Genomic DNA, 27,745 nt, shown 5'->3' with positions numbered 1-27,745 from the left:
GAACAGTACTCGACAGTTGTTCCTAAAACTTTGAGTTCCAACTTCTCTTCATCCCTCCCTCCCCACCCATTCCCTTTGGGAAGCAAGCAATTCAATATAGGCCATATCTGTGTAGTTTTGCAAATGACTTCCATAATAGTCATGTTGTGTAAGACTAACTATATTTCTCTCCATCCTATCCTGCCCCCCATTGCTTCTATTCTCTCTTTTGATCCTGTCCCTCCCTAAGAGTGTTGACTTCAAATTGCTCCCTCCTCCCATTGCCCTCCCTTTCATCATCCCCCCCCCCCCATTCTTATCCCCTTCTCCCCCACTTTCCTGTATTGTAAGATAGGTTTTCGTACCAAAATGAGTGTGCATTTTATTCCTTCCTTTAGTGGAATGTGATGAGAGTAAACTTCATGTTTTTCTCTCACCTCCCCTCTTTTTCCCTCCACTAAAAAGTCTTTTGCTTGCCTCTTTTATGAGAGATAATTTGCCCCATTCCATTTCTCCCTTTCTCCTCCCAATATATTTCTCTCACCCCTTAATTTCATTTTTTTAAGATATGATCTCATCCTCTTCCATTCACTCTGTGCTGTGCTGTGTGTGTGTGTGTGTGTGTGTGTGTGTGTAATCGGACTAACTACCCAGATACTGAAAAAAAGTTTCAAGAGTTACAAAGTTTCTTTCCATGTAGGAATGTAAACAGTTCAACTTTAGTAAGTCCCTTATGATTTCTCTTTGTTGTTTACCTTTTCATGCTTCTCTTCATTCTTGTGTTTGAAAGTCAAATTTTCTTTTCAGCTCTGGTCTTTTCATCAAGAATGCTTGAAAGTCCTCTATTTCATTGAAAGACCAATTTTTCCCCTGAAGTATTATACTCAGTTTTGCTGTGTAGGTGATTCTTGGTTTTAGTCCTAGTTCCTTTGACTTCTGGAATATCCTATTCCATGCCCTTCGATCCCTTAATGTAGAAGCTGCTAGATCTTGTGTTATCCTGATTGTATTTCCACAATACTTGAATTGTTTCTTTCTAGCTGCTTGCAATACTTTCTCCTTGACCAGGGAACTCGGGAATTTGGCCACAATGTTCCTAGGAGTTTCTCTTTTTGGATCTCTTTCAGGAGGTGATTAGTGGATTCCTTGAATACTATTTTGCCCTCTGGCTCTAGAATCTCAGGGCAGTTTTCCTTGATAATTTCATGAAAGATGATGTCTAGGGTCTTTTTTTGATCATGGCTTTCAGGTAGTCCCATAATTTTTAAATTGTCTCTCCTGATTCTATTTTCCAGGTCAGTTGTTTTTCCAAGGAGATATTTCACATTATCTTCCATTTTTTCATTCTTTTGGTTTTGTTTTGTGATTTCTTGGTTTCTCATAAAGTCATTAGCCTCCATCTGCTTCATTCTAATTTTGAAAGAACTATTTTCTTCAGTAAGCTTTTGAACCTCCTTTTCCATTTGGCTAATTCTGCTTTTGAAAGCATTCTTCTCCTCATTGGCTTTTTGAACCTCTTTTGTCAATTGAGTTAACCTATTTTTCAAGGTGTTATTTTCTTCAGCATTTTTTGGGATCTCCTTTAGCAGGGTGCTGACCTGCTTTTCATGCTTTACCTGCATCTCTCTCATTTCTCTTCCCAGTTTTTCCTCCACCTCTCTCACTTGATTTTAAAAATTCTTTTTGAGCTCTTCCATGGCCTGAGCCCACTGAATATTTATCTTGGATGTTTGGGATACAGAAGCCTTGACTTCTATGTCTTTCCCTGATGGTAAGCATTGTTGTTCCTCATCTGAAAGGATGGGAGGAGATATCTGTTCACCAAGAAAGTAACCTTCTGTGGTCTTGTTTTTTTTCCCTTTTTTGGATATTTCCCAACCAGTTACTTGACTTTTGGGTCCTTTGTCAAGAGTAGGGTATACTCTGGGAATCTGTGAGATCTCAGTTCCTCTGAGGTGGCATGATCAAGCGTGTACTGGTCTGGATGCAGAGAGGGATTTTTATGCCCAGAATCTTAGCATTTACCTCTCCTCAGCCACTTGGCCTCCAGATTCGCTAAGTCAGCACTGGGGCCTAGTTTTCAGATAAGCTGGATGGGCAGGGCCGCCATTCACTGTGAGAACAGCTTGGCCAGAGCCTCCTCCCAGGGCTGAGGTAAGACTCAGCTCTTCAATGCCCCCAGGGGTTTTTACGCTCCAACATAACCCTATTTTGCTGCACCTTTTCTGCCTATGTTTTTCCTTTTGTAACTGTTGATTTTATTAGAAGAGAAATTATTTCTATGGGGTTTGTGGAAGGTTTTGTTTCCTACTATAATTGTTGAAATAATTATGCTTTTCTTGTTGTTTTATGAGTAATTATTCTGTTTGTTTCCCTAATGCTGAACCATCCCTCTAGCTTTGGTGTCAAGACAACTTGGTCATGGAGAATGATTTTCTGTACATTGCTATGTTTTCTACAATTATCTTTTATTTTAAAATTTTCCAAAATATTCGTTAGTGACACACTCATCTATAGTTCTTTTTGTCTATTTTATCCCTCCCTGATTTGGCTACAGGAACCCATTTTTGTCTGATTAACACAGAGTTTAGCCCTATAGAGTTCATATGCTAAGTTAGAGTAGTAGAATGTGATTGATGTTTGAGTATGAGATTTCTGCACCCCTAAAACCATTTATAATGTGCTCCCTTATTTTCTTCCTCGTTCACCTCCAAGCTGAAAGTGATCACTTGCTCTTCGTATTTTCTCATAGTACTTGTTTGGGATCTGAGTTTTGCGTTTTTGTATTATTTACATTTGAAAATTTAATCTGTTTGAAAGATTAAAACGATTTGAAAAGAATATTTCTTTGCACACTTTTTTTAAAAAGCACTTTTATTGATTGTGCTTACAAAATGTGTTTTATTTGTTTAGCTTCATTATGCAGACAGTTTAAAAAATTCTGTTGTAAAACATTTAAAAAATAATACTTAAAGGTCTAAAAGACAACAGGAAGAGAACCTACTTGACTTGGCTGTCAACTTTTTGGGGAATATTCTGTGCCAGTGGGAAAAAGTAATTCTAGAAATGTGGTAAATATTCCTGTCTCATCACATTTTGGTTAGTGTGTAAAAAATACTCTTGCTCCTTTATGTTAGTATAGCATTTGGTTTTTTGAAAGTAGAAGTATAGCAAAGTTAATTCTTCAGCTGAGAACTTAATGAATTGTGTTTAAGTATTGTCCTTTTATTTTTTTGAGGAAGTGGAATTCCTAAAAAACTTTCTTAATTTCATCTTTTCCATTTTTCTTCAAGGGCTGGTGGACTTGGCCTCAATTTCATTGGTGCAAATGTTGTTGTCATCTTTGATCCCACCTGGAATCCAGCCAATGATCTTCAAGCCATTGACAGGTATGTGTTCTTGCTGCTATTTAAAGTGATTTATAGATACTGCTTGTCATGTGGAATTCTTGAAAATTATATTTTATCATGAAATTTAAAGGTTGATTCAAATGTACTAATGATAGGTTGAGGCAAGGGATGAAAAAATAGAGAAGGAAGTCTTATTTAAGAATATTTAGGTCTTTTAAAATATCATTTATTCTTATTTGTAATTGTTAAGTGCTTTAAATACTGCATACATTTTTAAGCATCTGTTTCTGTTCTTAAGAAAAGTTTCCAGGCTCTGTTGCTGATGAGCATTGTGAACAGGGACAAATCATTCAGTCTCCCACAGCCATTATTTCATTATCTGCAGAATGAGGGAGTTAGAGGAAAAAAATTTTTACAGCGTGAACATTTATAATCCTTTAAATATTATTTTGAAATATAGCTTTGGAGTTCATTGAAGTGTATTGACCATTTTTTCTAAAGTGTAGAACCATTCCTAGTGTGATTGAACAGAATTCCAGAATTATTAAGATGTCCTTTCTTTGGATGTGAGGTTTAAATGCTTCTTAAACTATATAAAGATTATTGATGAAAAATGTAGCTGGCCTCATCAGACTTTGTACAGGAAGCTCTTTTTGGTTTTTTTTTTTTGGTTCTTTTTTATAGTATGCAGTGTATAGAAAATTGTATATTAAAATACTTTGGAGCTTTTAAGGCAGATTAAATTGATTAACGAATAATGTTTTGGGGTAGGGGTCATCTTAGGAAACGACTGGAAATAAGGACATACGCTAAGCTTACCACTTAGCTACCTTGCTCCTCTTATGATTTTCCTCAAGCCAATTTTACTAATTTTAGGCAATAGCTTCTACTACTATCCAGGAAATGCAGAGAAGAAAGTTAGACATAAGAGGTTGATTTGAGTCAAGTAAACAAAAAAGTAGTGAAAAATATGGCAGAGGTAGAAAAAAATGGATTAAGATCAGGCTCTTTCCCAGTTTTATAAACTGGGCAGTCAATATTTGCACCACTTTTCACACCAAACATTCCATAGCTTGTGTGTTTAACAACTACTGAAACATTTGACTTGTTAATGTTAATAGGTTTTAGTTGTAGGGCTGAATGCAGATCCAAGGGGCAAAATGTCATTATATTTGAGAGAAAAAGCACTTCTAGCTCTCTACCATTCTGTAGCTCCTAAGGAAAATCAAGGTTATTATTTAAGAAAAGAAATGACATGACTTCTAGGGTTATACCCAAAGAGATAGGTCATTGACAAAAAAGAAAGGCTCCATACATAAAAAAATATTCACGGCAGCTTTTTGTAGTAGCAAAGACCTGGAAACAAAGTAGATGCCCTTTGTTTGGGGAATGGCCAGAAGCATTATGGTACATGAATGTAATGGAATATTATCATACCCTAAGAAATGACAGGCATGATGAAGACAGAGAAAGAAACATGAAAAAGACTTCCGTGATACAAAATGAAGTAAGCATAGCCAGAAAAACAATATACACAATGACGACAATGCTGTAAATGGAGAGAATAATCACAAAACAATTAAAACTGAAGCATTATAAAATTACAAAGAACAGAATAGTTCAGTCCAGACTTGCCAAATAGCTGCTTTCTGGCCATCTTCTTGCCATGTATACTCCTCCTTCTCCATCCTCCTTTCTGCCTCTGTCAACTGCACCATTAGTGTGTACTTGACACCGTTTCCTAGAAGGGACATGGCAATCCATTGCCATATGCCTCTGCTTACTATCCTTGTGAATTACTCCCTGATAGGTATCATCTTCACTTTGTAAGACTGTAAGCTCTTTGAGGGCTTTTAGTTTTTGTATTTCCAGTTCCTAGCATAATGCCTGGAACAAAGTAAAGGCATACTAAATGACATACTAAAACATAAACTAAAGACATACTAAAAAATTAATTTATTAAGCTTGGGCCTCAAGAGGACAGTAGGCAAAACAGCATTTTCCTTCATTCTTTGCAGAAGAGAGGGATCTGTGGGTATAGAACATTGATTATAACGTTGGGCTCAGTTGATAATGATTCATTTTTCTGGATGGTTTTTTATTTTCCCTTTTTCACTCATTGTTTTAAGTGATGGCTTCTCGGGTAGTGGAAGTGCAGGGACACTTTCAGAAATGGTGATGACAGTTTAAAAGTAAAACAAGATTTTGAGTTTTTAGACTACTGTAGAACTATATTGCTTCCCAACACAGAAAGTTCTTTCAGTTAATTTGTTTTTGTTTTTGTATTTGTTTTTTTACAGAGCATATAGGATTGGGCAGTGCCGAGATGTCAGAGTGTTTAGGCTGATATCCTTAGGAACTGTGGAAGAGATCATATATTTACGTCAGGTGTATAAGCAGGTAAAATTTGAATTTTCTTTTGTCTGATGATTTAGAAGAAACTGCCTTTTAGCAGAGAAGATTTATATAGGAATAGGAAACATTTTATTATTTTAGTTGTAATATAAAATTTGCACATAAAAGTACAGATTGAGTTTGTAGTCAAATCTAAGAACTACTTTCAGAATGTATACACAGATTAACAGGTCAGGCTACATCCTACTTTCCATCCCTGGGTTTTAGAGGTAAACTTTAGAAGTTAGGAAGGGGAAAGAATAAGGTTAAATTATTGAAACCTTTTGTATCCTTGTGCAGTTCCAGTTCAGAAGCCAATTAAAGCCAATTTATTTTATTTTATTTGTTTTTTTTTTAACTTTTAACATTTATTTTCACAAAATTTTGGGTTACAAATTTTCTCCCCTTTTATCCCCCCCCCCCAAACCCAAGCATTCTAATTGCCCCTGTGACCAATCTGCTCTCTCCTCTATCCTCCCTCCCTGCCCTTGTCTCCGTCTTCTCTTTTGTCCTGTAGGGCCAGATAGCTTTCTTGACCCCTTAACCTGTATTTCTTATTTCCCAGTGGTAAGAACATTACATTTGATCCTAACACTTTGAGTTCCAACTTCTTTAGCTCCCTCCCTCTCCACCCCTTCCCCTTGGAAGACAAGCAATTCAATATAGGCCAAATCTGTGTAGTTTTGCAAATGATTTCCATACTAGTTGTGTTGTATGGGACTAACTATATTTCCCTCCATCCTATCCTGTCCCCCATTACTTCTATTCTCTTATGATCCTTTCCCTCCCCATGAGTGTCGACCTCGTATTGCATTCTCCTCCCCATGCCCTCCCCTCCATCCTCCCCCCCACCCTGCTTGTGCCCCTGTCCCCCACTCTCCTGTATTATGAGATAGGTTTTCCTATCAAAATGAGTGTGCATTTTATTCTTTCCTTTAGTGGAATGTGATGAGATAGACCTCATGTTTTTCTCTTGCCTCCCCTCTTTAGCCCTCCACTAATAAGTCTTTTGCTTGCCTCTTTTATGAGAGATAATTTGCCCCATTCAACTTCTCCCTTTCTCCTCCCAATATTTCTCTCTCACTGCTTGATTTCATTTTTTTTTTTAAGATATGATCCCATCCTCTTCAATTCACTCTGTGCACTCTGTCTCTATGTATGTGTGCGTGTGTGCATGTGTGTGTGTGTGTGTACTCCCACCCAGTACCCAGATACTGAAATGTTTCAAGAGTTACAAATATTGTCTTTCCATGTAGGAATGTAAACAGTTCAACTTTAGTAAGTCCCTTATGACTTCTCTTTGCTGTTCACCTTTTCATGGTTCTCTTCATTCTTGTGTTAGAAAGTCAAATTTTCTTTCCAGCTCTGGTCTTTTCATCAAGAAAATTTGAAAATCCTCTATTTCATTGAAAGACCATTTTTTCTCCTGAAGTATTATACTCAGTTTTGCTGGGTAGGTGATTCTTGGTTTTAGTCCTAGTTGCTTTGACTTCCGGAATATCCTATTCCATTCCCTTCGATCCCTTAATGTAGAGGGAGCTAGATCTTGTGTTATCCTGATTGTATTTCCACAATACTTGAATTGTTTCTTTCTAGCTGCTTGCAATATTTTCTCTTTCACCTGGGAATTCTGGAATTTGGCCACAATGCTCCTAGGAGTTTCTCTTTTTGGATCTCTTTCATGCGGTGTTCTGCGGATTCCTTGAATATTTATTTTGCCCTCTGGTTCTAGAATCTCAGGGCAGTTTTCCTTGATAATTTCATGGAAGATGATGTCTAGGCTCTTCTTTTGATCATGGTTTTCAGGTAGTCCCAGAATTTTTACATTGTCTCTCCTGATTCTATTTTCCAGGTCAGTTGTTTTTCCAATAAGATAGTTCACATTATCTTCCATTTTTCGAATCTGCGCAGTATGTTCTGAGATATCTGTCTTTCTCATAAAGTCCTTAGCGTCCATCTGTGCCATTCCAGTTTTGAAAGATCTATTTTCTTCAGTGAGCTTTTGAATCTCCTTTTCCATTTGGCTAATTCTGTTTTTGAAAGCATTCTTCTCCTCATTGGCCTTTTGAACCTCTTTTGCCAATTGAGTTAGGCTAGTTTTCAAGGTGTTAATTTCTTCAACATTTTTTTGGTTCTCCTTTAGCAGGGAGCTGATCTGCTTTTCATGCTTCTCTTTTGTCCCTCTCATTTCTCTTCCCAGTTTTTCCTCCACCTCTCTAACTTGATTTTCAAAATTCTTTTTGAGCTCTTCCATGGCCTGAGCCCATTGGGTGGGCTGGGACACAGAATCCTTGATTCCTGTGTCTTTGCCTGATGGTAAGCATTCTTCTTCCTCGTCAGAAAGGAAGGGAGGAAGTGTCTTTTCTCCGAGAAAGTACCCTTCAATAGTTTTATTTCTTTTCCCTTTTCTGGGCATTCTCCCCAGCCAGTGGCTTGACCTCTGAATATTCTCCTCACACCCACCTCGCCTCCTGGTCCTCCCAGCCAGCATTTGGGGACTGAGATTCAAATGCTGTTTCCCGCCTTAGGGCTTTTGGCGGGGGCAGGGCTGCTATTCAGTGTGAGAATTAAGTTCAGATGGTCAGGTCGGGGCAGGACTGCCTCTCAGGCTCAGTTCCCTCAGGGGGTTTATGCACAGACCTTCCACAATGAATCCAGGCTCCAGCCCGCTTGGGGAGCCCCTGTCTGCAGCCGCCTCTCAGCTTCTATCTCCCGGGGGGGCCCAAGCCATGGGGGTACCCCACTCCCCTCTCAACCCGCCAAAGAGACTCTCTCACTGACCCTCGTCACCTGTGGGTGGAGGGGCTTGTGCCGCCGCAGGATATCCTGTCCCCGTAGCCCGCTTAGCTCTTTTCCTCACGGTGTCGCGGCCGCTGCCGGGCTGCACTCAGCTCCCAGTCCCGGCGCCCCGTCCACAGGCGAAGGACCCCCTGCGAGAGGTTTGCAGGTCTCTCCGGAACAAAAATCTCCCTCGCTCCAATATTCCGTGGCCTCTGGGTGCAGAATTCACCTTGAGTTGGTTCCCTCTAGCCGTTCTGTGGGTTGTGGGTTTGGAGCTATGTGTATGTGCGTCTTTCTACTCCGCCATCTTGGCTCCGCCCCCCTAAAGCCAATTTAACAGGCCATTTCTTCATCAGACTGGAAAATGGTAAGATACCAAAACACTTGTGCATGATTTGAATTGGAGGACAAGGTCCCTTCATCCCAGTGCATCAAGCATTTCTTGAAGCGGTACACTAAATACAAATGCTTCTAGGACTAATGTCTTACTGACCAGTCTCCCATTACAAAGTTATTGTATGTTAGAGTAGGAAGAGAAATAAAGTGAAAAAAATATGCTTTATTTTCCACTCAGAGTGCATTCGTTCTTTCTCTGGAGATGGATGGCATTTTTGGTTATGAGTCCTGTGCAGTTGTTGCGGCTCAGCTTTTCACAGTTGAATTTCATTACATAATTGCTATTAGTATGTACTGGGTTCTTCTAGGTCTGCTCACTTCACAAATGCAAACGTTAGCTCATATAAATCTTCCCATTTTTTTCCGAAATCATCCTCCACCATTTTTCACAACACAGTTGTACTCCATTACAATTATATATCACAGCTTGTTCAACCATTTTCCAATTGATGAACATCTCCTTATTTTTCAGTTCTTTGCCACCACTAGAAGAGTTAGCACCAGATTTCTTGACTCCTTATATTTTGTTCTTTCCTCAAAACAGTGTCATTTCACATTCTTGTCTGAGAGCATTTTTAGGGCATCAATTTTATTTTGCTTCGCTAAGAAATTCCTTAGCTTTTTATGCCACTGAGGCAAATTTGGAGGAGCTGGTCCATTATTATATAATATTCATTTTATATATTTATTATATTACTGTAATATACATGTTAATATATCCATTTTATATGTCTATTATATGTACTATGTTAGTTATAGTATATATAACATATATGGTAATGATATAATTTTAACTTTAAAGATCAGTGGATCTTTGAGAAAAAGTTAAATCTTTAATACCATTACAGATATCTTTTAAAAAATGTTACATTCTGAACTTAGACACTAAATTAACCATGCATTTTCATATTCAAAGTAGAACAGCGAAAGAAAAATATATATGAAACTGAAAATTTCTGTTACATATAGCTCCTTTTCATTTTGCATGATAACTTTGACATTTCAGTTTCAAAATTTTCCCATTTTCTCTGGCTTTCTGTTCCTTGACATACTTTAAAAAAAGGTCAATATTCCTCTTTTATTTTTCTTTCTTTTTTTTGGAAGGGAAAGAGGCAAGAAATCTTAATCCTAATCCTATTTTCCCCAAAATTGAAAAAAAATAAAACCAGAACTCTTTTAACAAATAGGCAAAGTCAATAAAACATTCTCACACTGGCTGTTTTTGAAAATATATGTCTCATTCTGCTTCTTGAGTCCATCACCTCTTCATCCAAACAATTTCCTCACTAAGCCATGTCACTGACTTTGCACACTTGGGCTTAGAGTCCAAAGGACTTGCACTATGCTTTGGGTGCATAATTGCAAGCCAGAACTCAAGTTTGAAAGGCAAATGTGAACTAGACAATGAATGCATGGAGAGCTCTTTACATCAGTCGAGTGAACAAGACCAGTGAATCCTCTGGTAGGATACCAGCCAGTCCACAAACTTGTGTGCAATGTGCCTGTCATTTTTTTCCTCTTAGGCACATAGCCTTGAATATATGTGGTTGCCAATGCAAAAGTGAAGATGAGGTTACGAATGAAACCTTACAAATGCTTGATGTTACAAAAGTTAAACACATGAATATTGAGGATTAAATGTATTAATTGAACTTTTTAATCTTTCTCTTGCCCTTATCCAGTTATAAGAGAACAACATACTCTTGACTATTACTATCATTTCTTTTTGCAGTTCAAGTAGCTTTGTTTTAAAATCTTTGCCACCATGCCATTTGATGCATTTATATTTATTGCTATTTTTATTACCTTTGATAGCTTTCAGTATAACATATTTTCTCTTTTGACCTTAATTTTTGTTGTATCAGTGTTTGAAACTTTAGAGTTGCCTAAAGCATATTAAATTTGTTTCATTTGCACTCTGTATGTATTTGTGTTTTAAATGTGATTCTTTTATGTAGCAAGCTTTTCAAAAGTTCATTTCTCCCTTCTCTTTATTTTTGGGAGGGCAATTTAATCCATCCATACTTGGAGTTATAACTGTTAGGTTTGTGTTTTCTTCTGTTGCACAGGCAGATGTGCATGTACATGTTTTCTGTTTCCCTTAAGTTAGCTTTTAGTCTCTGTAGTTTGTTATGTTGCATCATTTTGACTTGGTCTCCTCCAACTCACTCCCTTAAAAGTTTACTTTTACTGTTCTTCTTTATCTTTCTTGTATTTTCCTACTCTTGCCTTTCTTAGTATAGATAAGCCTGTAAGGTCCCTAATCCTCAGTCTCCCACTCCTTTCCACTTTATCTATTCTTCTATTCCAGTGACATTAATTTGTAATGCCTGTTTTCAAGAAGTGTTATTTTCATTCCTCCTCTTTTTGATCTACTTTTTCTTTCTGAGATACTCAAAAATTTATTACCAGGAGTATTAATTCTCAGCAGAAGCAGTCAGGTACAGGAGGAAGTGTTTTATAATGGGAGACTTGAAGCCTTGATCCCATTTCTTGCTTTTTTTCTTATAACTTAATATCATGCCAATCCCTCTTTGAACCTGTGGCTTTCTACAGAATTCTCTTTGATGGCTCAGACTATTGCCTCCCTCCTATTGGAAATTAATAGCCACGTGCACAGCTCCATCTTATAGACTCTGATTTCCCCTGTCCTATATTCCCTTTGTGGGATTGCTTCATAATGTTTTCAGTCATTTCCTTTTTGCCCATTGAACTGGTCTTCAGTTTGGGGTTGTTTTTCTTTTTCTGTAAGAAAGTATTTTCTTTAAATATTCTTCTTCCATCTCTCGTTTTTGTTTTGTTTTGTTTCTTGGGCTTTTTTGGGTTTTTTTGTCTGCATTTGGAGGTTCATTTATGTTTTTGGGAATGGTAAGGGGAAATAGGCTTTTTAGGATACATCTGACTTCAGTGTCTCCCAGTATTCCCATATAACTTCTTAACTAAGTTAACCATTAAGATGTTTAGAGGAGACCAGTGAGTATAATACTAAAGGATAATTCGGGTTTCTAATGTTTACTCTAGTATCTTTTCTAATCCTTGCCATTGTGAGCATGCTTTCCATTGCCTAATTTACTCTTTCTTTTTCGTAGGTCTTTTGTGGACACATTTAGTATTGTCTAATGCCAAGAACAAATTATATACCCGAAGATTACCCCCTTTCCAATTACTATTTTACTCTTGTTGTCCATTTGGTTCCTAATATTATTATATTAGCTATTGTCAGCCTGGTTTTCAGTTTGAAAATTTAGTCAAAAAATGTCACAATATAAATTTTATAATTGGACTTTGCTGATGGAATTTTGCCCTTGAAAATTCAGAACTTGTTTTGGGCACAAGATTTCCTTCTTCGTCTGGAATAGGAGAGTAGAAGTGTCTAATGAAGCCACTAGTAACAACGGATGAGGTAAAAATGCACAGAGGAGTTTGGTATTTTGAGGGTACACACTTGTAGTCTCTAGACTTTGCAGCTTAACCTCAAAAAATTTAACAATTGAACTGACAAGGAATAAGCTTGACTTTCCAGAGCAATTTATTAGGACTAATCCTTTTCCAAATGGTGTAATTGATTGTGTTAATACTGGCATCTTCTCTTGCCAATTCCTTATCACCAATAAAATAAAGCCATTTTACTGTTTTTTTTTCATAGCCATGCTGACAGACCTAAATCTGGCAGATTCATACTGTCGAAAAGACTCCAGTGCACTTTGCTTAGTTTTGTCACATAGCTGTTCACATAGCATTTAGTATATAGCTTTCAGTACATTAGAGATGTTTAGTAAATTCCTTGACTGGCTATTAACACGGTCCTCTTCCACATGAAGAACAATATGTATTTCTTTGGGTTTCCAAGGAATTATATTGAAGTTAGGTGCAACTAGGTGGTGCAGCGGATAGAGAACTGGACCTGGAGTCAGGAAGGCTCATCTGAATCTGGCCTCAGACACTAGCTGTGCACCCCTGGGAAAGTCACTTCACCCTGTTTGCCTTGGTTTTCTCATTTGTAAAATGAGCTGGAGAAGGAAAAGGCAAACCACTCCAGTATCTGTACCAAGAAAACCCTAAAAGGAATCATGAAGAGTCTGACACAGCTGTAAAACAATCGAACAGCAATATTGAAGTTAAAAAGTTACCCATATTTCAAATATGCTTTGTTTTCAGGAGAAGAATTGGGCTTTGCTTATAGTTCTCAGAGCCATCATGATCATTATTTCTTATCATAGTTATCTCATCATCAATTCAAGCTTATAATTTGATGAGGTACAAACTAATTCTATCAATTTTTAGTGGTACTTATAGCATTTCTCTAGAACTACTACACAGGATAAAAATGCATAGAAATGTGCTCTTTTCATGTAAAAAAAATGAGACAATATTCACTTAATTTTGCAGGTAATAGATGGAAAACAGATCAAAAGTATAAAGTTGTTTTTCATTTGGTCTTCAATAAAGCTAATCAGATGATTATTTCCCCACAATGGCAACAACTTCCAGGGAAGTTAAAACAAAATTTCCTCCCTAAGGAGTTTATGTCTACTCCACCTAAAACTGTGTATATGCTGATAATGCCAGGAAATTCTGACATGTTGTTGGATCAAACCCTTCTGAAATATTGTGTGTTTTTCTGTTTTAGCAACTGCACTGTGTCGTGGTTGGGAGTGAAAATGCCAAGCGGTATTTTGAAGCAGTTCAAGGCTCAAAAGAACATCAAGGAGAACTCTTCGGGATCCACAACCTATTCAAACTGAGATCTCAAGGGTCCTGTCTTACGAGGGATATTCTGGAGGTATGAAATTTCTTTTGGCCTTTTCATTGAAGTTTTAAGCAATAATTTGGTTTTTCCCCCATTTGTGCACTATGAAATATAGATGAATATGCCTTTGTACATCTTGAGGAAATTACAGGTTTTTTTGCAAATACATGTCACAAGACTTAGAATTTATGTTTTTAGAGGGCTACCATCAAACTTTTGAAAAATGAAGTCTTTTGCCTTTAAACAGCTTTCTACCCCTTCTTCTCCCCCCAGCTACACACAGGCCTGAACATGTGACTCCTTTTCCCATCAAAGCCATTTCCACATTGACAAAGGGAGGTATATTATTTTGGAAACAGCTGCTGAAATTTCAGAAAAGAAAAATGTCCTCCGCAAATAAACAAAAATATAAAATGTGTTTTGATTAAAAGTTACTGAATACTCCCTGAGATGCTGTCTCATGTGTCATGGAGATTTTTGTTTGCTCTTCCCAATAAAAATTCCACACTACTTTTTAGACTCTTCCAGTCATGTTCATCTTCAGCACACAGATGTTTCTTGTTCTTTAAATGGAACGTTTTTGTATCTTTCCAAAGAAGTCTTAAAATTTTTCATTACACAAGAAATTTAAGTTCTTTGACTTAAGTATTATATAATAGATATCGAGAAGGACAAAATACATTGTAGACTCATAGAATGTTTATAGTTAGTTGGTTACAGCCTTAAATGTGTGTGTTCATCCTTCATTGCTGAAGAAGATCATGCCATCAGAGAAATGATGACATAACTTGCACTTGACTTTGTTTTGAGCGAGGGAGGGCTGTGCAGGTCAACAGCCTCCCTTTTCCTCCAGAGCCATGTGAATCTAGTGACCAGATATTCATCAGGATGACTGGAGGTGACCGATGAGGAGGCAGTTGGGGATAAGTGACTTGCCCAAGGTCATACAGTTAGTGAATGTCAAATGTCTGAGGGGAGATTTGAACTCAGGTCCTTCTGACTCCTGCTCTGGTGCTCTGTCCATTGCACCATCTAGCTGCCCCACTATAGCTTTAAATAGCCTCTTGTCTAATCCCCTTTCTTTACAAATGAGGGAGCTAAGACCCAGAAAGGTAGACTTGCCCAGTGTCACACAACTTGTGGTTGGCAAATCCTTCATTTAATTTATCATTATAATTGGTCAAAATATTTATTTTTGCCTGCTTTTTACTAGGCACTGTGCCAGACACTAAGAGTTTAAAAGTTTTTGCAATCATTAAACCTATAGTCTCATTAAAGAGATAGGATACGTACCTTAAAATGATCCAAATGGTATACAAAATATTGTAGGACCAGAATGATCAAGGAGAACTGGGACAATACATTTTTTAATCATTTTGCTTATTCCAAGCCTATTTTAAAATATTATGCTTTTATCTCTCAGCAACATTTGCTCTTTTGAGGTCCACTCAATAAAAATTTTACACCCAGTCTAAATTATGGTGGCTATAGGATGCTGACCCCCAAGTCATTCTCCCTCTTTTCACAGGGAGTTTAGCATCTGGCTCACCCTCTTCCTTTCCTGTCTTCATAAAAGGGTGATTCATTATTTACTTTGATGTTCTCTCAAGCTCCCGAACTTCCCAATTCCTCTGCTTCTATGACCTACTCCTTCAGTTTACATAAGACACACATAGGGATAATTTACACATTAGTTCTTTACTATTACCTACAAGTTTTCTACTTCCCTAACTACGAAATCTGATATTCCCCTATCAGATCAGTCTTTTATCATCCCACCTCTCCCTATGCCTCACTCTTCTTCATTGTGACTGTCAATCCCTTCACTGGATTTTCAAAGCATTGCTGCTGCTCTGACTACTTTCTCTCTCAAACTAATATTTTGACTTCCTTGACTCTCTTCTCCCCTTGTCTGATCCCTGCTTAATCTTTTAAGGCTAAGCAAAGTAGGATCTTTTGCTATTTTTGTTTTACTATAAGCTTGTTCCTCTGATTGAATCTTTCCTTTATCAACTGAGTCAACAAGAGTTTCTTTAACTAGGAACATCATATGTATTTGTATTGTTAATGAGATTAAAGATCTTCTCCACCCATTAATGGACCTGCCCATTAAAGGGAGTTTGATTAGGGAAGATTTGTAGGAAGGCCCATCCCTTTTGTTAATGAGGCACTGCTTCTCCAGGGTTGGGATGTCCTCTGGCTCTAAAAAAGGTATAAATACTCTGCAGGTGAGGTTTTGCTTTGGGGCTTCCTTTTTTAGAAGAAGATTTGTGTGCCAGAGGAGACTCTGAGAAGCTGCTAAGCAGTCCCCAGGCTTTAAAAACCCAGATGTTGGTGCTTCCCTCTCTGGCAACTTATGGTCAGACAGTTGAACCTGTCTGTTGATTTGTGATATATGTATTGCTTATGTCAGACAGTTTGGAAGTGCTGTCTGTTGATTTCCTGAACTAAGTGAATGATATATGTGCTTGATTGTTTGGATTGATTGGAGATTGTTTACCCCTCAAAACTTTCAGAAAAACAGATCAAATAACTTGTGACAGCAGGCTTCCCTGTGTATGTTGGCGTGCTTACTGATACAAATCTCTTCTCCAACCTTAGCCCTAGATTACTCTCAGCATCTACATCCTCTGTTTTTACCCATGAGCTACTGAATGAAACTGGTGGAAGCCAGAATTTGCAATGCATGCATTGCAAAATCATGTTTTTGAACATCTACTTAATCTTCTCTACTGTGACACAATCCTTTTATCCCACTCTGATTTGTTGTTGTTCCACTCCGTGTGGAAGCTATTACAAACCTTTTCTTCCCTCTTCTTTGAAGTCTGTCACACCTCCTTCTTCTCATTTCTTGAATTTTACTTGCCACATACTTTACTGAAAAATTGAAGTCATTCCATATGAACTCCCCCTTCTCTCCTCCTCTTCATCTCAAAACCCTGTGACATAATTTCCTACTCTCACCTCCTTTCCCCCTGACATAGAGGTGGTCTTTCTTCAACCCTTCTCCATAGACACTTGATCTCCAGCAGATCACATCATCAGTAATCTCCCCTCTTCCCCACCCAAGTCTCCAGCTTCTTTTTGAATATTGACTCTTTCCCTATGGCCTTCAAACATACCTGTCTCCTGTATTCTCTAAGTTAAAAAATAAAACAAATCACGAAACTTTACCAGACTCTGCCAACCCCTCAGGCACTTAGCCTGTATCACTTTCCCTTTTTGCTTCCAGGTTCCTCGAGGAACCTGTATGTGCTCTTTAGCTCCATTTCCTCTCCTCTAAAAAGGGAAAGGAAATAGATTTGATAAACTAGGAACCTGAGTAGCAGCTAATTATTTTTTCTGAGAAATTGCCCTAGTTTGGAAACTTAGAGGTTATAGCCACTTCCTTTCTTCCCACTCCCTCTTCAGCCCTTTGCAGCCTATTTCCCACCCTAATCTCCATTGGAACCACTCTCCAAAATTACCACTGATGTGTTAATTGCCAAATCTGATGTTTTTGTCTCAGTCCTCATCCATCTTTACCTATCTGCTACATTTGACATTGTCGATCATCTTCTCTCCTTGATACTCGCTTCTCTGGGTTTTTCTGACGCTAATTTCTCCTGGTTTTCCTCTTACTTGTGTGATTACTCCTTTTGTGATGGTTCCTTATTGGTACCACACCTCTTAACTGTGAGTATTCCTGAATGCTCTCTCCGTTACCGTCTACATTTTCTTTATTGGTAACTTCATCTGTTCTCTTGGGTTTAACTAACATTTCTTTTCAGATGACTCACAGCTATAGATGTAAAGATATATCTGTCTTTATATCTATCCATCTATTTATCGAAATATATCAAATCATTATCAACTCTAGTGGCTTCCTATTGCTTCTAGTGTCAAATATAACCTCCTCTGTTAGATTTTTAAAACCTAGATTTTTTTTACAACTGGCCCCAACTTGTCTTTCCAAACTCATCCTATATTGCTCCACCTCCCACAATCTATAATCCAGCCAAACTGGCCTTCTATCCAGTTGGTAGCCACAATATTTCGTCTTCATCTGTGTGTTTTTGCAATGACTGTCCCCGATGCCAGGAAGGTACTTCTACATGCCTCTGCCTTATAGAGTCCTTCTCTTCCTTTAAAACATAGCTCAAGCACCATCTTCTTCATGAAGGCTTTCCTAATCACTAGCTTCTATTGCCCTACTTTAAATGTTTTTATTTATCTCCATTACATTTATTTTGTATATGTTTATATGAGTACTTCTCATCTCCCCCATTACAGCGTAAGCTGTGACAAGCAGGTATTGTTTTCACTCCTTGTTCTACGTCTCCAGCACTAAGCCTAGTGCCTCACACATAGTTGGCACTTTAATAAATGCTAGTGGTTGATCAATTGACTTAGCTTTGATGTAGTAACATTGAGGTTATTTTGATGCAGTGGTTCTAATTAAAAAGTAATTTATTTTCAGTTATTTTTTGCCTAATTCTATGTTATCTAGTCCTTCAAACTATCCAAAATTTCGTCAATATAGATACTTACTCCATCAATCGAGTTTGCAACTCATCTGTAATTCCTCATCCTCTGTGAATAATGTTCATATTCTTCCATCAATTTTCAATAGGAGATCTCTCCAGTTTACTAGAGACTTTCTGTAGGCCTTTTGACCTTATCAGTGTACCAATGAAGCCCTCAAACTTTTGTTCCTTGCTTATTATTTCATGAGAAGTTCACCTCCTTTTTGGTTCAAACTTGTGAGACGCAGAACAAGGAAGCCACCAAATAAATTATCACCAGTGGTAACATAAACAACTCAGCCACCAAAGTCCTGCTCTTGTGCCACATACTGGCATGAAATTGACAATATAGATTTTTTTTTTTGACACTCTAGATTCTTCAATACCATGGCAATAGATCACAGCCTCTAAAACATTATTATTCACGGTCATGTTTAGACTAAATGCTTAATTTTGAATACTGCCTCTGCTGCTTACTAGCTGTGTGACCTTAGGTAAGTCACTTAAACTCTCTGGCTTTCACTTCATGAGTAAGTTGACGGGTATGGATTATGTTCAAAGGATTATAAAGTTATCAGTTTATAATTAGATGCAAATCTTAGAGGCCATCTTCTTTTACAGAGGAGGAAACTAAGGCCCAGAGAGGTTAAGCCACTTACCCAAGAGTCACAGAAAATAAGTGGAAGAACTGGGATTTGAACACAGATCTTCTGGGTTTAATTTTTTTTTTTTTTTGATAAATGTAGTTTGGTATAATTATTTTCCTTTGCAGTACTACATATTTTATTTTAGGCATTTAAAAGCATTATTCTGGAGGGGTCAATAGGCTTCACCAGTTTGCAGAAGTAGTCTATGATACAAAAAACAAATAAATAAATAAACCCCTGCTCTCTGGCCTTTTCCAGTTCTGTTTCTCTTGATTCTATCCTAAATCTGACAATGAATGAAGGAATGAATAACGCATTTACTAAACTCTTACTAAGTGCACAGCATTGTGAATACAAATTGAGACAGTTCCTACAAGGAAGGAGCTCACGTTCTGATGGGGAATGCAAGATATGTATGGAAGGTTTCACGTGCAAGTCAGATGGTTCTTTGGTACAGTGGCAAAGCAGACAGTAACACTTCTTTTTTGATGTCATTGCTTCTGATGGAATCATAGCGGTTTCTGATGTTAAATCCTTTGACAGTGATGAGGACTTTGGTGACAAGAATTTTCTTTTCTGGGTTTTGAATAGATTATGTCTCTAGCACTTGCAGAAGTGGTTACCAGGCTGAAAGGATAGTGGCTGTGGGCACTGGACTGTAAGCCCTGCTATTCCCAGGGCTCTTGGGTTCAGGGTCCTGGGTGATCTCTATCAGGGTCTGAAAGGAGGTGGTGATGGCAGTTGTTCAAATTGCATGGCACATGTTGCCTCCTGCTTATTTCACAAGGTGTCCAACTGTTTTGCCTAGCATGGCCCACCTGCCCTGTGGACCTTTTAGTGATAATTAGGATTTCAGGTTAGCTGATCAATTCCCCAAGTCTGCTGTTCAAGTATTGCTTATAATTATTTAAGATTCTTGTAGGCATAGTACTTGTCTTATGCACAGGTGTTAAATTATATTACCTTTTAAATTATGTGTAACTGTTTATTATACATGGCTGTATGTTAATATGTTTCACTTGGATAATTCCATGATGCTTTTAGTGTTAAATGAAAACTATGACTATTTTACTAAGTTATTTACTAAATAACTAAGTTTAAAGTGTCTGGTAACACTATATGTTTGCAATGTAATTTGCAAACTGAAGAAGAATATTGAGGGAAAAGGCAGATTTACTGAGTTTCTCTGCCTTAAGTCTGAGTTCTCTTGTTGATCTGGTTGTTTTTATTGCATAGTTTGCATAGCTTTCTCTAAGTGATTTGCATTCTCTTTTGTTGCTGTTGTAGAGGGAAGGCCAAGTGGAAGCAGGGGTCATGACAGCCACTACATGGTTGAAAGAAGGACCTCCAGCACACAAATTAGAAATGGTGAGTATTCTTTGGGTTTGTGCCCCAGAATACATAAACGTATGTGGCTGGAGATTTTTCTTTTTTCCTTTCTTTTATGTTTATGTGTGCCAAGAAAAATCTTTCATATTGGTGAGAAAATAAAAATACTGTTTGAGGTTCATTCCAGAAAAAAATCAGAGAAATATTGTCACAAAAACTTTAGTAAGACTTTGTCATTAACACCAACTTTCCATTTTTAAATTTTTAGCAAATATTTGAACAACTTTGAGCTAAATATATTTATAGTAGGACTTTGAATCAAATGGTGAACTTCAAATAAAATTTTGAACTCTGCTTATTTGAATCACTACCAAACCTGAAGATCCTTTTTTAATGAAATACAATTGATACAAAATTAAAAAAAAAAATCTAGTGAATTGGTTCAAATTGGAAGCCAATGTATATTTTCAAAAAGTGAAATCAAACCAATACTGTCTCTGAACCAAACCATTGTTTTTTGCTTTGAGTCTCAAATATAAAAGTAATTATTTTGATCCAGTGATAGTGCTTTGGTAGAAAATTATCATCCCCATTACTAGGATATTCATGTAGGAATGATAATTTATCCTTAAAGTTTAAATGAAATTAAAATGCATAATGTTTCCAAGTGCTGTGCAAAAAAATTTCTGTTTGTAATTCACAGCAAATTGATGTTTATAAATGGATTGATGTTTGGGATGGGTACTATGTATTGCCTACATCCTGTGAAACACAGATGTTTATAGAAGCCTAATTAGGTAGTAACAGTAAGAACATGGCAGAGTAGAAAGAGTGTTAAAGTTACAGGACCTGGGTTCAAATCCTTCAGATCTGACACTGAGAAACGATGTTGCTTTTAACAAGTCACCTAATCTCCTTTGTCCCCAATTTTCTTAATTCCAAAATGAGGAGATTAGAGGAGATGGCCTCTTAGGTTCCTTCTGATTCTCTCTCCATGGCTCTATATAAATATTAGACTCTTGAAAGTTTTCTGGTGCAGAAAATATCTTTAATTCTTCTATCAGTAAGGAATGCTTTACCACTGACTGAAAGCCTTACCAAAGATATTGATAACATTTTGGATTTAAATTTGTTGCAGAACTTACTTCCTAGTATCTGGCCAGGAGGAGTCTATGGATCTTATTCTTGTTTTTAACCAAATTTCCATCACTATTCGTGTTTTGATTGTTTTGTCTTGTGAGCTGTTGTAATTTATGAGTATTTGATGCTTGGAAGCTTGGCTGAAATTTCTTCCAAACTGTGTTAATCTCTGAATATCATTTATTTCCAGCTCTTTAGATTGAGATCTTTGACTTCCATATCCTGAAGAGTTGGTCCCTCTGCTATGAATTTTCCCTACAAATAATTGTGTCTTAATTTAAGTGCTCTTTCATCTAAAATGCTAAAAGATTAGGCTGGAGTAATGCATTTTTAAAATTTCTTCTTCCAAAATCTTGATTTGTTAGGCAAATGAAAGTTTTTCATCAACATTCACATATATTATTGTTCGGCCTAGAGGCCGACGAGCTACCCGAGCCTTTCTTACCTGTCGCAGGTCTTCGGAGATCAGCCGGATAAACGTGTTGAGAGAAGAGACTTTCCAGAGTCGAACAAGGGTTAGGCTTTATTCAGGGGTCTTAGTTACATGTGCAGGGTGAATTCTTCCTCAGGAGAGAGGAATCCTCCTCCTCCCAAGGGGCAAGGATCGTACAGCAAGAGGATGGGAGCGGAAGAGGGGAGGACCCTCTTCCCTCCAAGGGCCCCTCAGCTCGAAGAGCGCCTTCAGGCTTTCCTGACCCTACTTAAGCTCTCCTGCCTCATAGTTTGCACGTGAATACCGTGCATGCTCTCAGCCCTTAGCTAGTCAACAACAGGTGTGCTCAGACCACGGGCCAATCTCAAGGGTGGGATGCTCTCCCCAGCAAGTTTCCCACTGAGAAGAGGCGGAAATGCACGAGATAGCCCATGTTTCACGCCTCAATTCCCAGCTGTTCCCTGGGGGGCCTCATGAGAACTCTGAGGTTTAGAAGTCCTCACCTTTACCTGCCCGAGACTGTCCACATGAAAACTGAGCTTACACCCCCAACATATTATGTCTACTTGCATTTAATTTAGATTTTAATAGACTTTTCCATCTGTTAAGTCATACGAAAAGGTAAGAAATTTCACCCTAACATAAATCTAACAGATGGATCATAGTGTCATAGATCTAGGGATAGATCTAGGAGTCTCTAATTTAACCTTCTCTTTTACAGTTGAGTAAACTGAGCCCTAGAGAGATTAAGTAGCTTGTCATTGATCATACAGGTAATTAATAACAGAGCTGGGATTTAGACTCAGGTCCTTTGACTCCAAGTCCAACATCCTTTCCACTGTACTGCCCTGCCTCTTCTTACACCGTACCCAATGTCGAGAGAAACTGTAAGACTTCCCAGAATATTGGGTGAATTCGTGAGAGTTTATGGACAAGAATTGCCAAGGATGGGTTGTCATGGATGTGTACTGATGCGGCTCACTGGAGGAAATACATCAGTAAGATCACAGATACTTTTAAGTATTTCCATGTTGTAGTAACAAAATTGAGAGTAACTTATTTGTAAATAAACCTTAAGTTCCATGTGCTTTCTCTAGTAAAATAAAAATTAGTAAACTTTAAAATACCATGTAAATAAGAACAGACATTGTGTTGGGGGTCTTATTAATTCTCCAGAGGAAATGGCCATTGGTAATGATAATGAATTGGAGTTTTTTGTCCTGGGATGTTTCTATTTTTCTTTCTTCTTTTTTTCTTTTGCAATTTAGACTGCAGATCCTGAATGTCAAGAACATGAAAAACAAGGACAATCTGAGGAAGTAGTGGAAAACAGATTTGATCTCTACTGTGATTTCAGTGATGAGGAATCCATGGGAAGCTCAAGGACAAAAACTGCTAAAAACAAAATTTGTGATAAAAAGAACACTACAGTTTCTCCAGGACAGCTTACTTTACTTCAGTGTGGTTTCTCTAAGTTTTTTGAGGAAAAAAGTGATTTATTTGAGGACAGTGATAAAAATGTTGATTCTGATGATGAAAATTCTGATGATCAGTCTTTGCTCCATGAAGCAGAAGCAAAAGATAATAGGGTTAATGACTATCCAAACAGTCAGAGCCTTGGCAATACTTTGTTGCATCAGAAAATAACCAGCAACTTGAAACAAAAAGAAAAATTTAAATGTCAGAAGAGGACAGAGACTCCAAAATGCAATGTTTCTTCTGATTCTGATAGTGAGAAGGAATTAAAAAATAAAGATGAACAGCCCTATGCTTCACCTAAGACCATAGAGGCAGAAGATAGCTCAGATTCTAATGATGTCATCTTTCCCACACAATTTACAACTGAAAGATTGCTTTCCCCTAAGAATGATGACCAAGTCCTTCATGGGTTTGAAAATTCCAAACCAGAAAAGCCCTTTAAAATGACCACCAGTGTTCACCATTTGTCAGGTTCCAGGAAATCTGACTTCAATAGAAATTATTCAGCTTATAAAAAAATAAACCATCCACAGGATATTGTTCAAAAATCCATAAAGGAAAGGAAAAGTATAAGTGATATTAGTGATGAATCCGATGATGTTGCAATGTCCTCAGAATCAAGGATAAAAAAGAGAACAGTTAATTCTGTTAAGTTTAAACCAGAAAAAGGAAGCAAAATGAGGTTTCATGACAAGCTGGAAACAAGCCAGCTACGTTCAGCAGATTTAGAAGGTGGCTTTCAGAATATAAATGATTTTTCATCTTCAGATGATGATTCAGCAGCCAGTAAAATCACTTTCTCCAAACAAAGTCATAGGCGAAAAAATAAGAAATGCAGGCTTTCTTTTTCAACAGAATGTACTGGCTATAATAAAAAAAATACCAATTTTCCACAAAGGGAGCCTAAAATAATTTCAAAAGAAGATAATGACATCATCCAAGAACAGAAAGGAGAATCCATGGATAACTTTTTAGGTGACTATAAATTTAATCTGAAGATTTTTATTAAAATGTTTGTCTGCATCATTAGAAATTCTTGCCTAGCACCCTTATCCAATTTCTGTGGCTTCGATTTTCCACTCTGTGCAGATGACAGAATCTCAGAATTGGATGCTGCCATCTATTTCAGTCCATATGTGAACAGAGTGACTTCTACATCATTCTCAGCAAGTGGTTATCCAGCTTTTGCTTGAAGACTTCTAGTTAGGGGGAACTCTTCAGCCTGGTTGGGAAACCCATTCCGCTCTTTGGAAAATTAGAAAATTTTTCTTTATATCAAGCCTAAAGTTGTTTCCTTGCAACTTTTTTACCCCATTTCTTCTAATTGTGCCTTCTTGAGCCAAGACTCTTACTAGTAGTCTCATATTTCATTTGACAGTCCTTCAGATACTTGAGAACAGATCCCTGGCCCCTGAGCCTTCTCTTGTGCAGTCTGAACATCCATAGTGCTTCAGCCAATCTTTGTATGGCATAAAATCAAAGAACTCCCTCATTGTGTGGATGAGGAAACTGAGGCCCAGGGAGATTTGTCATTTATCCAAGATGATACAGGTACTAAGAATACAAAGACAGGAATTAAACCCAAGTCTTCTGACTTCAGAGCCAGCGTTCTTTCCATTGTACCATGTGGCCTCCCGTTTGAGATCCCCTCACCATCCCATTCATAGTCCTCTATGAATGCTGTCCAGTTTATAACCTCTTAAAATTCAGTGCTTCAAGCACTGCTGTGGATACTCAGGACAGAGTACCATGGTACTTGTATCTCTGGAGTCTTGGATCCTATGTTTCTCTTAATGGAGCCTAAGATCTCATTTTTTTGTTTGTTTTTAGCTGCCACATCAAACTGTTAGCAACCAAATTGTTATCTATCTATGCTTTCCTCATTTAGTCCTTGTGAAGTTAAACTAGAAAATTTTCCATTAGTCTTATTATTTTTTACTGTATTGGCCCAGCATCCCAATCTGTCAGGATCTTTTTTGATCCTGACTGTCATCCAGTGTGATACTCATCTCTCCTAGCATTAGGTCATTTGCAAATTTGATAAGCATGCCATTTGTCCTTTGCCCAAATCACTGATCAAAATGGCAGATGGACCAACTTCAGATCCCTAGGGTTCTCTACAATAGAGCGTCTTCCAAATTGACATTGAAGTAACTTTGAGTTCAGCTGTTCAACTAGTTCCAACTAGTTGTTTGATTTTCACTTTCAGTACATCTTCTTCTTTAAAACTGCATGAAGTTTTTCTTCAGTATCTAGAGAAATATATAGATTTGATTTTATGTTAGTAAGCAAGCATATTTACTGGGTACCTTCATATTCCAGGCACCATGCTAAGTTTTAGTGATAGAAGGAAAGGCAAAAGACAGCCCATCCTCTCAGGGAGCTCACATTCTAATGGGGGAGATAGCATGCAAGCAGCTGTATACAAGGAAGCTCTGCAGAGAGTAAAGTGGAGATAATCAACATAGGGAAGGCACTAGCATTCAGGGTAATGAGGAAAGATTTCTTTAGCTGGGGAATAAAGCCAAGGAGTTGAGGCAGAGAACATGAGGAGGGAGAAGATTCCAGGGATGGGGAGAAAGCCAGTGAAAATGGTCATTCAGGAGATGGAGTGTTTTTTGTTAGAGGAAGAGCAAACAGGCCAGTGCCACTGGATCACAGAATTCATGGAAGGGAATAAAATGTAGGAAAACTAGAAAGGTTATGAAGATCTTTGAAAGTCAAACAGAACTGATTCTGGAGGTGATATGGAGACCACTAGAGTTTTTTGAATGGGCTAGGGTGGTGCTAAGGTCAGACCTTAACTTTAGGAGGTCATTTTGGTAGTGAAGTGGAGGATGGTCAAGAGTGGAGAGACTAGAGGCAAGGAAGCCAACCAAAAGACCATTGCAGTAACCCAGGCATAAGATGATGAGAGTCTGCTGCAGAGAAACTTTGGGGAGAAAACTTTTTTTGAGGCATATCAGTAATTTAAGCCATTTTAGATGTCATATAAAGGGCATCATGACCTACTAAATAAAATGACTGACAGCGAGCCAGATCACAGCCTCTTAGTGTCTCTTGCAACTCTCTAAGCCTGTAAGCACTGAGAAGTCATTAATCTGTGCTGGTGGAATTTCCACACCTAGAGTTCTCCATACTATTAGAATTATAAATCAGGACCAAAAATTTTAAAAGCACCATGAATACCTAACAAAATTGTTCAGATTTTTAGAACCAGACTGCCAAATAGACCCTGCGTGCTATAATGATGCATGATGACTTAAAAGTTTTCTCTAATTGGAAAGATTGACCATTTTTTAAAAATTGCACTTTTCTTCTTTCATATCACAAAAAGTTAAATGGCTCCTTTTTATCTTTCTGGATGTTAAAATTGGTTAAGTTTTAATTCTAGAAAATATGTTTTGAGAATTCTGTGGGTATTTTGTGACTATACTTTATAAGATGGTGATTTGAAAATGTAGGGGGAATATTAGTTACAGTTTTATCCCTCCCACTTCATAGCTTTATATGATTGGCACGTTCTGTTTGAGAGGGGCCTAAAACTGAAATAGTGCAGTATTTTAGGTCAAGAAACCCCATGCTTCTGCTGTCGCTGTGTCAAAAACATGCTCAACAAAACAGATAAGTCCAGTGCTGTTCTTTGAATGAAGTGCGTTCCTTCTGCTAGGAATCCTCTGTTGGTCACAGTGTGCCTCAGTTGTGTAGCTTGGGACTGTCAACAAAACTGAATTTCTGGAAACAGGCCTCTTTGACCAGGATGGAGGGGAGAGATTAGACCTAAACAATTTAAAATATTTTCAAGAAAAAAGAAAACTTTAAAATGTCTACTAGGCATTAGAATTATGATTTTTAAGAATTGACCTGATTGTTTTATTAGGGAATCAACAATAAAACAATGATAATAATAGTTTTATTGATGCAACAGTAGTTTTTTAGGATTTTGTAAAAGCACACAAGATAATCTCCATTCATTTTGTGGGTTATCCTATCACCTATGCATTTTCCTATATATTAGTGAAATTCTCTTCCTTCAGAACTCATTTAGATACGGCCTCCTCCATGAAAGCTTTCCTGCTTCATCCTCCTTTCTCTGTTTCCCATACCCCACAGCAAAAATTTCTGTCTTCACAAATTTCTTATAAAACATTTGTCCTTCTATTCAACCATGTGTCATCCAAGTTGCTCAGGAGGACTTGAGTTCAAATCTCATCTCAGACACTTGACACTCACAAGCTGTGTGACCTTGGGCAAGTCACTTAATCCCAATTGTCTCATCCTGGGTCATCTCTAGTCATCCTGATGAATATCTGGTCACTGGATTCAGATGGCTCTGGAGGAGAAGTGAGGCTGGTGACCTGCACAGCCCTCCCTTACTCAAAACAAAGTCAAGTGCAAGTTATGTCATTATGTCTCTGATGGACTGGTCTTCTTTGGAATCGAAGGACAAACACACATACAAGTTGTTACATGTATCAGATCTTCTTAATAGAGTAAAGATCTTTATGGACAGGAGAGTATTCCTATTTAATTTTTTTTGTAACCCTACTACCTAGTATACT

At 37.7% G+C, this 27,745-nt stretch overlaps 1 protein-coding gene across 9 annotated transcripts in view; it reads left to right on the top strand.

Annotated features, from left to right (window-relative positions):
- ERCC6L2 (ERCC excision repair 6 like 2) overlaps nucleotides 1-27,745 on the top strand; it is a 375,244-nt gene that overhangs the window by 240,690 nt on the left and 106,809 nt on the right. For all 9 annotated transcript variants that reach the window (XM_072596905.1, XM_072596904.1, XM_072596899.1 and 6 more), the window contains 5 exons: nucleotides 3,273-3,368; nucleotides 5,630-5,729; nucleotides 13,531-13,683; nucleotides 20,090-20,170; nucleotides 22,973-24,158. In XM_072596905.1, coding sequence (XP_072453006.1) covers nucleotides 3,273-3,368; nucleotides 5,630-5,729; nucleotides 13,531-13,683; nucleotides 20,090-20,170; nucleotides 22,973-24,158 — 1,616 coding nt within the window. The remainder of the gene's footprint in view (nucleotides 1-3,272; nucleotides 3,369-5,629; nucleotides 5,730-13,530; nucleotides 13,684-20,089; nucleotides 20,171-22,972; nucleotides 24,159-27,745) is intronic.

The sequence above is a fragment of the Notamacropus eugenii genome, chromosome 3, assembly GCF_028372415.1.
Source record: "Notamacropus eugenii isolate mMacEug1 chromosome 3, mMacEug1.pri_v2, whole genome shotgun sequence".
In the NCBI taxonomy this organism is placed as follows: domain Eukaryota; kingdom Metazoa; phylum Chordata; class Mammalia; order Diprotodontia; family Macropodidae; genus Notamacropus; species Notamacropus eugenii.
Note: the sequence above shows the minus strand (reverse complement) of the source record. Positions and strands in the feature narration are given on the sequence as shown.